Genomic DNA, 10,983 nt, shown 5'->3' with positions numbered 1-10,983 from the left:
GTGAATTATCACCCTTCCGGGGTTCAGACCTCAGCTGGACTGGAGACCAGCCTGTCTGTGCATAGCCCAGTGACCCACAACAACAATTGCTTGTAAATGCAAGCCAGAATGGGCTACTTGGGGAGTCCTGGGACAACAATGGTTACATAGTAAGACCCTGTTCTCAAAACCACAAAGAATTGTAAAAGGAGTGAAGAGAGAGAGTGGGGAGGGGGAGCAGAAGAGAAAGTGGTCTTTGAGACATGGGCTGACTTAGCCCAGGCTGATCTCGAACTCTCTGTGTAGCCAAAGATGACTAAATTTCTCATTTTCCTACCTGCACTCTCCTGATGCTTAAATGTGAGGTGTGTGCTCTCACATCTGGCTTAGCTAGCGCCAAGTAACAAACCCAGGGCCTCGGAAATGCTGGAGAAGCATTCTACCAACTAAGCCTTAGCCTCAGCCCTGCTGTTCACATTCCTGGAAACGTCTATTGTTTGTTTGGTATTGTTTTAGTCTTGGTTTGGTTGTTCTCTGCTGTGTTTCAGGTGGGAAGTAATGTCCCTCTGTCTCCATGGAAAAGTAAGTCTTCTTTTGTTGCTTTCCCTGCTCCAGCCAAATTTCAACTAGTGCATTTCCAAAACCATCTGCTCATTAAGTCTGACAGGACTAACTGTATTGAAACAAATTTCAGAAGGAAATTAGATAAAATGTGTAAATTAGAGGTAAATTTGCAATTAATTCTCAGAATGCTGACTGGACTCAGTGAGTACTATGGAATTATTATAATAACTGCTGCATAAATTGATGCCCAGAGGTCAAATTTCTGACATCACAGAAATAGTATATATGCTCTTTAAGGAAACAAGATCCATTATCTGTATTTATCTTGTATGAACTGCCCTTGGTGTAGCAAATCATGGTAGAATGCTAGTCACTGTGACTCAGAATAGCCCAGCCCTTCCGAACACAACTGTTCTTGTTCCCCAAGCATTGGACTTCACAAAAGTAGAGTGCCAACACTGAACACACTTCAGTCTAAAGTTTTACAAAACAGAAATGGCATCGCTTAGTAAAGCAAGGTTCCCAGAGAACTATTGTGGAGGACTCCTGTTGTGAAATATTTTATAAATGCTGCACTACAGTTCTGTGTTCCAAAGCAATTTAACATGTTCCTGGTTTTGGTTTTTGAAGTATTGTGTGACTATAACAATAATGAAATTTACAATAGAAAACTTAAACTGTGGACTATTTTAGCTGGGCAATACTTTCTACCCTTCTTAAAGAGCTGGCTATTAAGTGAGCAGGCCATTAAATTCAAGGCCAAGTTCAAGAGACTCTGCTTCTCTGGAGAAGTATAAAGAGTCACATATGGGAATTGGGTTGCCCTTCTGTCTAAGGTTAAGGGACCACACACTTTCAGAACCAGCTCTATAATTTGACTGTAGATCTTCGTTAATGAACAGTCTTAAATCCTACACAAGAGCTTAACAAGTGTATATTAGATGGGTTTTAAACCACCCCACATTTTAACCAACTGCCCTGAATCCAAAGGAAGAATTGTAGAGACGGCTTGTGTGAGTAGTTTTTCAAGTACTAAAAAATTGCTTCATCTTCAAAGTCTATGGCTGTTACCCTTAGCTTTGAGGACAATGCTTAACGTGGCTTTTCATGATTTTACTAAAACTACAGAAAGTCCCATGTTTCTGCCATTGTATAGTGGAGTCCAACTTTTGGGAGAAGAGTTTGTATTTACAAATTACACTCCAGGAGAAAATTAAATATTCAGACATTGGTTAAATGATCAGGTACTTGCCCAGCATGATATGGTTTAGTCAAAGAAGATGTTTCCATGGCGCTTACTCTAAGGGACAGTTCTGGAAACATGATAGCCAGCCTTTCTGACTTGCAGTCCATGGTGAGGTTTACTTCTCCCAGTTTGGGGCTACAAGGGGAAACACTACCTCTGCAGCACATGGACAAACTTCTGCATCCCTGTGCCACTGCCTTCAGAGCAGCCCTCCCTGGCTTAAAGTCCTGACACAGGCTCAAGGGGCAGTGCTAACATCTTTGGAAGTGTTCTGTCTATAACTTCCTTCTCCCTAGGGAAGACTGACAGACTTTAGGAGCTGCCTCCTAAGCATACCTTTCCCAATGTCCAGCTATACTTATGGTGAGGTTTTCTTTCTTTCTTTCTTTCTTTCTTTCTTTCTTTCTTTATTTATTTATTTATTTATTTATTTATTAGATATTTTCTTTATTCACATTTCAAATGTTATCTCCTTTCCTAGTTTCGCCTCCAAAAATCCCCTATACCCTCCCCTCTTCCCCTGCTTCCCAGCCCACCCACTCCCATTCCCAGTCCTGGCCTTCCCCTATACTGGGGCATAGAACCCTCACAGGATCTAGGGCCTCTCCTCCCATTGATGGCCTACTAGGCCATCCTCATCTACATATACAGCTTAAGCCACATGTCTCACGATGTGTTTTCTTTGATTGGTGGTTTAGTTCCAAGGAGCTCTGGGGGTACTGGTTAGTTCATATTGATGTTCCTCCTATGGAGCTTCAAACCCCTTCAGCTGCTTGGGTACTTTCTCTAGCTCCTTCATTGGGGACCCTGTGCTCCATCCTATGGATGGCTGTGAGCAGCCACTTCCACAGTGTTTTCTACACTATTTCTCTCAGGCTTTCCACTGTAATTTTCCCCATTAGATCTCATTATTTCTCTTCCCTTTCCACTTTTAAAAATTGTGTTCACCCGAATTTTGTAAATTACAGGGGAAAGGGGGATTCCCGTGTAAGCTTGTTTAACACCCTAACTCCTATTCACAGCTTTCTCAAAATATCTGCTTTTATGTTTTCCACATGAATAACAGTTGTTGCCTGTACCTTCAAGAGAGTTTTCTCAGACAAACTAGCTATTGAACTATGCCTCTGCCCCAGTAGTGCATATGGGATACAATATACAAGAAAATACTTCCTTCCTTGACTTCATGAAATTACAACACCAAACCTTAAGGAGAAAATTCAAGCTAAAGAAAAGAATTCTGTTTCTCAGGAATCAAATTCTTATGCAAATTGTTCTACATTCTTGGTTTTACACAAAGTAAATCTAAACTGGCAAAGCTTTTTAATCTTCAAGGGCAAGGGGAGAAGGCAGGAATAGATTTCCATTCAAGCAGAACAGCATGGAGCAGAGGGGGCACACGTGGTGACAGAACACAAAGCAGGGGGATTACATAGGTCAGGATAAGTCCAGTGCTACTCTGCCCTCTCCACCTTTCGTTTCAGGAAGGGCATTTTCTAAATCTAGACTCTCATTCAAAGTTCAGAATAGTCCCTCCCCCTCCCCCTCCCCCTCCCCTTCCCCCTCTCCCTCTCCCTCTCCCTCTCCCCCTCCTTCTTTCCCTCCCCTCTTTCTCTCTAATTCTCTATTTCTATCTCTGTCTCTGTCTCTCTCCCTCCCTCTCCCCTCCCTTACCTCTCCTTCTCCCTTCCCTCTCTCTCCCTTCCCTCCCTCCCTCAGTTTTTCCCTCCCCCTCTTGGTCTCTCTCAAAATGCCTGTGTTTCTCCTCACTCAATTGCCACCTATGGAGACATGCACGAGTAACCAAATATTCCCTGTGCGTCTTGGAGCTCAGTGAACTGATTGTCGCCTCTCTACCCCTCAGAGCCCTCTCTAAGTGTCAGCGATTTATTTCTAACAGGTCTCTTAGTTTCTCAGACTCTGATGCAAACTACTGACAAAGTGCTTCTTTTATGAAACCCACGGACTCATAGCCTTATTAATCACCATCTATTATTTCAGGCTCAGTAAGCCATTTGCCACAATTTGTCAGCCCAAAAGGAGACAGTTCTAGCCCATGAGTTATAACCATTGCCATCTGTGGTAGCACAGCACAGCCTCAGAAACAAAGCCACAGAGACAAGGCTTGCCGGTCACCCATTTGCCATATAATCTTGTGCAGATCACTTGCTTGCTTTCTCATGGCTGCGGCACTGAAACCCATGGCAGTGAGCTGACTGTAAAGGAATCCAGTTCAGAAAAAAAAAATGGCAGGGGCAGGGTGAGGGAGGAAGGCTGTCTTAATTTATTTTCCTTTTGTCAGAAAAGAGTTACTTATCTTAATCTCCAAAGAAGTCCCTTATTTATACCAATTTCCCTTTTTAGTTTTTTTTTTGGGGGGGGGGTGGAATTGTTTTTGACAAATGACCCTTAATTTTAAAAGTTCCTATTTTAAGGTTATACGGGATTTTTCTGATAATGCAACACTTAACTTTAAGTGGCAAGACCTGGTTTCAGTAAAAGACCAGTTGGAGCAGAGTATGTATGAATCTGAAGGCCCCATGGCAATCTTTACGCCATGGGCTCGTGTTTCTCTTGCATAATATAAGCCAGCCTTCTGAAATGAGCAGTTCTAGTAAGTCCCAGGGCAAGAGAGAGATGCCAAAGCAATTACATTTATAGTGAATTCAGAAGAAAATGTGTACAAGATAGGAAGAAAATCTCTGTGGGCATCATTTCAGGAAAGGCAATAGTTGGTCTCTGCCAACAGCCGTTGGATGCCACCAGAATGGAGCAATTAGAGATGGGATGGATCCGCTGGAGTGAAAACGGTGCAGTGGCTGTAAGGCAAAGCTTTACAGCAAGAGGAGTCCAGTCAGGGTAGTTAGTGCACTCATGATGCTTAGGATTTATAGACTGTTCATAGTTTCTACAAGTAGTTCATTGTTTTTCTGAGGCTCAAATTAATTATGTCACAGCTTATATGGAATTCTAGCCTCAAATCTCAGCATCCCAAAAATAACTGTGTCAGCTTTACATTGTTGTAGGCCTTACATGTATCTGTCCCATCATAATTGAGGGTCTAGAAAGAGAAGTTTCCAGTAGTTGACCCTAATTTTTACCTCCCAGTTTATTTCAATCCATCAGGCAATCTGTCTGCTCTCTCCACTCATGCCATAGGAACTATCTTCTGAAAAGCCACTTATGACTTCTGAACACACTCCCGTCAGCTTTCCAGTCGGCCTCCTACACATCCAGACAGGACTGACCTTCCTGCATCTTCTTCAGGCTCTTCTCCCTGCCCTTTTCTGATTCCTGTCTCGCATTCCCTGCCTTCTTCCTCTGCTGTCTTCCAAAAGAAGTCATTCCCAGCACTCCATCTGCGGTCTTGTCCTTTGCCTCACACTCTTTGCTTGAACGATGTATATGGCTGCATCCTTGATTCTCTGGTCATAAACAGAAATCATGCCACTATTTTGCACAAGGTAATTTTAGTATTTAACAATGCATTGTACAGTAAGGGATAAACAAGGGCTCTTAAAGCATACAGAAGCATCGACTCAAAAATAACTAACTTACTAAATAAATACCCTTTGGGGTTCTGGGAATATGAGCAAGGCAGGAACTGGGGAGTTTAGAAGGACTCTCCAGCCATTCCTTCACCGACACTGACCTTATACGAAGTGTCATAGCTACCAGGGACAATGATGAAGAAATGGACAGAGCACAGGACATAGCAACTAGTATCTGTGAGCCACTGCAATAAATGCTGTTCTCTTCTGCCTCATTTCACTCACTAATTGCCTGGAAATTCCATTGAAAAGCAACACACGCACACACACACACACACACACACACACACACAGAGGAAATCTTCATCTTCTAGTGTTTCTTGAATATGGCATTGTTATTAACAAAGCTCAAAACTGCATCCACTAATAACAGTGAAATGTCTACAAGGGTCCATCTTATGACACACAAAGCATCATGAAGAAGCTGGACCTGAGAAGCAATATACTAACAATAGGCATGGTGGATAATTTCTACATATATGATCACTTGTCCAAATTCCACATTTCTTAGATGATATGGATAGATAGATAGATAGATAGATAGATAGATAGATAGATAGTAGATAGATAGTAGATAGGTAGATAGATAGACGATGATATAGATATAGGTATAGGTATAGGTACAGATATACATTACAAATATGCTACATGTCAAATTCAGCACACCTATCTCCTTAAGCATATGCAAATAAGTGTTCAGTTTTGTAAAGTGTTCCTTGGAGACATCTCTTCCTTTGACTCCTGTTTTCTTTGGATATATGTCTAGCACTACTGCCAATGCAGCTCAGATAGTCATTATCAATTAAAACCAGTCTCTGTCTTTAAACTCCCACAACTCTTGATTTCTTTCCTATAATCATCATAATTTCACACCTACAAAAAGTTTCGCTTAATATTAAATTCAATCCCAATGTTGCTGCTGCTACTATGAAAGATTAACATTTATTGAGCATTTAATATTTAATATGAGCTGGATATAATATGACACCACAGATAGATAGATAGATAGATAGATAGATAGATAGATAGATAGATAGATAGATAGAGATATAGACATATTCAGTTTAATGCAACAAGTGTCTGAAGGATTATTATCTTTGTTTGCAGAAAATTAAGTCTAAAAATGTAAAGAAATTTGTGTGAGCTCACAGAGCCGGGAAGTTGTCAAACCACATTCTCACCTTGGACCTGCTAGTTAGAGAATATGTGCTCCTAACTACAACATGATATGGCACACACACACACATACACACACACACACACACACACACACACTAAAAATAAAAATAAGGATTAAGTTACTCAGTTGAGGTCTGGAACTTATACACTAAAACTATAAAGCACTGCTAAGGTGAACTGAAGATTTACATTGAAGTTAATTGAAGAAATGGGCTACGTCCTATTTTTTATAGATTTAGAGAAGCAATATTGTTAAGTGTCAATACTGACCAAAGGGACTTACAGATCAAATGTGATCCCTATCAAAATTCCTAAAGCAGGGTTTTGTGTGTGTGTGTGTTGTTGTTGTTTTTATCTGTTTGGTTGGTTGGTTTGCCTTTTTTGCTGTTGGTTTGGTTTGGTTTGGTTTGGTTTGGTTTGGCTTGGCTTGGCTTGGCTTGGCTTGGCTTGGCTTGGCTTGGCTTGGCTTGGCTTGGCTTGGNTGGCTTGGCTTGGCTTGGCTTGGCTTGGCTTGGCTTGGTTTAGCTTGGTTTGGCTTGGTTTGGTTTGGTTTGACTTTGTGAGACAAGGTCTCTCGGTGTAGCCCTAACTGTCCTGGAACTCACTCTGTAGACTACACTGACCTTGAGCTCACAGATCTGCCTGTCTCTGCCTCCAGAGTGCTGGGATTAAAGGTGTGCACCACTACTGCCTGGCAACTCATACATTCCTATTTCAAAACTTAACATATGATTTGCAAATATTTTATTCTGTTTGGAGAATTGCCTTTTTACGTTAGTGGCAGTGTGCTTGATAGACAAAAGCCCTGATTTTGATAGTCTAGTATAACTAGGTTTCCTAGACACCCTAAGTTTTAAATTGTACTACAGGCATGAGAAAAGACAAGCAGAGCAACAGAACAGATTAGTCGAGAAGTGAACTCACATGCAAACACTCAATTGACTTGGCTTGAACAGCTGTATATCCATCATAAAAATCCATCTTTTGATGTCCTCCTCATCACTCACACATCAGGATGGGCCCTGTGATAATTTGTGATGTCCTCCTCCCTCACACATCAGGATGTGCCCTGTGATAGTTTGTGATGTCCTCATCACTCACACATCAGGGTGGGCCCTGTGATAAGCTGAAGAGGTTTAGGCCCCATAGATTCCTGTGTTTCAATGCTTGGCCATAGGGAGTGGCACTATTAGGAGATATGGCCTTATTGGAGGAAGTATGTCCTTGTTACAGGAAGTGTGTCACTGTGTAGGTAGGCTTTAAAGACTCCTGTGCTCAGGCTCCACCCAGTACGGATAACAATCTCCTCCTAGCTAGCTGCCTGTGGGTCAAGATGGAGAACTCTTTAAAAAAAAAAATGGATATTTTATTTATTTACATTGCAAATATTATCCCCTTTCCCAGTTTCCCCTCCAGAAAAGCCCTATCCCATCTTCCCTCACCCTATCCTACCTACCCACTCCCACCTCACCACCCTGGCATTTCCCCACACTAGCACATCAAGCCTTCACAGGACGAAGGGCCTCTCCTCCCATTGATGACCTACAAGGCCATCCTCTGCTACATATGCAGCTGGAGCCATGGGTCCCTCCATGTATACTCTTTGGTTGGTGGTTTATTCCTTGGGAGCTCTGGGGGTGGGAGGGGGTGGTACTGGTTGGTTGATATTGTTGTTCTTCCTATAGGGCTGCAAACCCCTTCAGCTCCTTCAGTTCTTTCTCTAACTCCTCCATTGGGGACTCCATGGATGGCTGTGAGCATCCGCCTCTGTATTTGTCAGGCACTGGCAGAGCCTCTCAGGGGACAGCTGTATCAGGTTCCTGTCAGCATGCACTTCCTGGCATCCATGGTAGTGTCTGGGTTTGGTGTCTGTATGTGGAACAGATCCCCAGGTGGGGCAGCCTCATCTGACATCATGTCTGCCTGTATGCTGCCATGTTTCCTGACATGAGTATAACAGACTCAACCTCTAGAACTGTAAGCCAACCCCAATTAAATGTTTGCCCTTATAAGAGCTGCCTTGCTTATGCTGTCTCTTCACAGCAATGAAACCCTCATTAAGACAGACCTTACTTGGAAAGAGTGTTGTTGTTTCAGGTCTAATTGATTAAGATGACATCATACTTGCTGCTCTTACAGAGGACCCATAGGGTGGCTTACAGCCATCTAAATCTCCAGTTCCAGGGGATCTGGCACCCTCTTGTGGCTTCCACAGGGAATAGCTCACCCACAGTGCACATCTATATATGCAGGAAAAACACATATACACAAATTAGAATACATTTGAAAATAAAATATAGAGGGAAACTTTATGGCACTAGATTGGCAACAATTTCCCAAATGACACATACATACACACAAACACACACACAAACACACAAATACAGACAACAAAAGGAAAGCTAGATGTACTAGACATTACGGAAATTGAAGCTTTTGTCTACCAAGTCACTATCAAGTCACTACACTGTCACTAGTGTAAAAACAGAAACTCCTTAACCAGACTAAAATATTTACAAATCATATCCAGTATGAGATTGATATCCATAATGTAGAAAAATACTAAACACTCAACAATAAAAATGTAAGCGGCTGTACTGAAGAGTGAGCAAAAGACTAGAACAGATTTTTTTCAGTGAAAGAGATTCGCAAATAACCATAAGACAGTGATCAAAAATCACTAGCCGTAAAGCAAATGCAAATCAAAAGCACAGTGAGATGCTACTTCATACCTACAAGGGCCACTTGCTGAAGAGTTGCTGTTGGCAAGATGTGTGTGGAGATGGAGAACTGCTGTACATTATTTGTAAGAATATAATGTGCAGCCTCTAGGGACAACTGGTTGGCAGTCCTTCAGAAAGCGAAGCTCAGAATTATCACTTGCCATAAGGGCAGCAATTCGAGTCCTAACTGTACACCCAGAAGAATCCGAAACAAGGATGTGAATGCCAGGGTTATTGCAGCATCATTCATAGCCGCCAAGAGGTAGAAAAACCTCAAGTACTCATCAATATATGAATAAACAAAGAGTGTGTGTGTGTGTGTGTGTGTGTGTGTGTGTGTGTGTGTGTGTGTAAACATCATTCAGCTATAAGAAGTAATGAAGCCTTGATCTGTGCTACAGCCATGATACCTTGAATACACCCTGCTAAGTGCAATAAGCCAGACACAAACGGACACATGTGGTGTGATCCACTGGTACAATATACCTAGGACACAAAAATCCATATCGTCCATGGAATAGACATTAGCAAGGGCTGATAGTTTAAGCAATTAGCCATTGCTGAGTGGCTAATGGTTGCTGTTTTGAATAATTAGAACACCTTGGGAATGGATAATTACACAGCACTTGAATATATTAATCTTGCTGAATTGAGAATTTTTAAAAATTAAAATGCTAAGCTTTGTGTTCTGTAGTCTGAATATACTTTTAAAGTCTGTAAGCCGATACCAAATGCCTGAGAAACTGAAAGGAGAGAAAGACAAAAAGTACAAGTATGTGCCAGGCAAGTATGTGACTGGCAAGAGTTGATAAAGGAAAAAAGGGAGGAGAAAGATGGGCATGTGTGATGTGGTGTTGACTAAGACCTTGAGTGACTGGAAGTAATATTTCCAAAATTAACTGAGCCATACACTGAAAACCTGATCTGAGGTGACAGAGCAAAATCTGCTCAATTGTAATTTTCCTTTGTATATGAAGTGCTCAAAGCATAACGCGGGTGTGACTTGACTGTGACATCACCCCCATTTCCTAAATGATTCAGCTTTAAAAAAAAAAAAAAAAAAAGGCAGACAGCATTCCTTGGACAGTTACAATAGACAAGGCACTTGCCTTACCTTTTCATACAGTGTCATCAATTGACAAACATTATACTGAGCCCTGCCCACTACATTGCCTGCCATCCCCTTAAAAAGTGCATTCCGGTGTTCACCAAAAAGGCACCGGAAACAAGGCAGGAGGCTCCAGCTCCTCCCAAGTCAAAGGTGAGACAAAGGCTTTGAAGGTGGACAGGGAAGGTGCCCACAGCCACCAAAATAAAACATGTACACACTACCCACTCGTGGCACTGTTTGCAGATCCAGGAGCCGTCCTCAGACACGTCCCCTAGGGGAAGGATCTAGACCATGTGCCTTCATCAACTTTCCCTGATCCCCAAGCTAGATGTGAACTGGACAGAAGACAGGACATTTGTGGTTGCTGAGGAAATCCACAAGCACCAAATCAAACCAGCTATGAAGGAAATCCACAACACTAACTCGGTCAAAGTCAGGTCTGATTGAATATAGCAGCTCCAGGTTCAACTGGCTCCTGGTTATGATGCTGTGGAATTGGCCACAAAACAGGGATCATTGCAAGGGCCTTCCTCTGAATAATTCTAAATGAACCTTTTCTTTTAATCAAAAAGAAAGGAAGAAAGAGAGAGAGAGAGAGAGAGAGAGAGAGAGAGAGAGAGAGAGAGAGAGAGA

The 10,983-nt window shown here is 42.1% G+C and overlaps 1 protein-coding gene across 1 annotated transcript in view; it reads left to right on the top strand.

Moving 5' to 3' along the window:
* Galntl6 (polypeptide N-acetylgalactosaminyltransferase like 6) overlaps positions 1 to 10,983 on the top strand; it is a 1,056,791-nt gene that overhangs the window by 1,010,995 nt on the left and 34,813 nt on the right. Inside the window, exons 11-13 of the mRNA XM_021218705.2 lie at positions 4,222 to 4,303; positions 9,342 to 9,501; positions 9,934 to 10,026. Coding sequence (XP_021074364.1) covers positions 4,222 to 4,303; positions 9,342 to 9,501; positions 9,934 to 10,026 — 335 coding nt within the window. The remainder of the gene's footprint in view (positions 1 to 4,221; positions 4,304 to 9,341; positions 9,502 to 9,933; positions 10,027 to 10,983) is intronic.

The sequence above is a fragment of the Mus pahari genome, chromosome 19 (genome assembly GCF_900095145.1).
Source record: "Mus pahari chromosome 19, PAHARI_EIJ_v1.1, whole genome shotgun sequence".
NCBI classification, from domain to species: domain Eukaryota; kingdom Metazoa; phylum Chordata; class Mammalia; order Rodentia; family Muridae; genus Mus; species Mus pahari.
The sequence above is the reverse complement of the archived record's forward strand: the minus strand, read 5'-3'. Positions and strand labels throughout refer to the sequence as shown.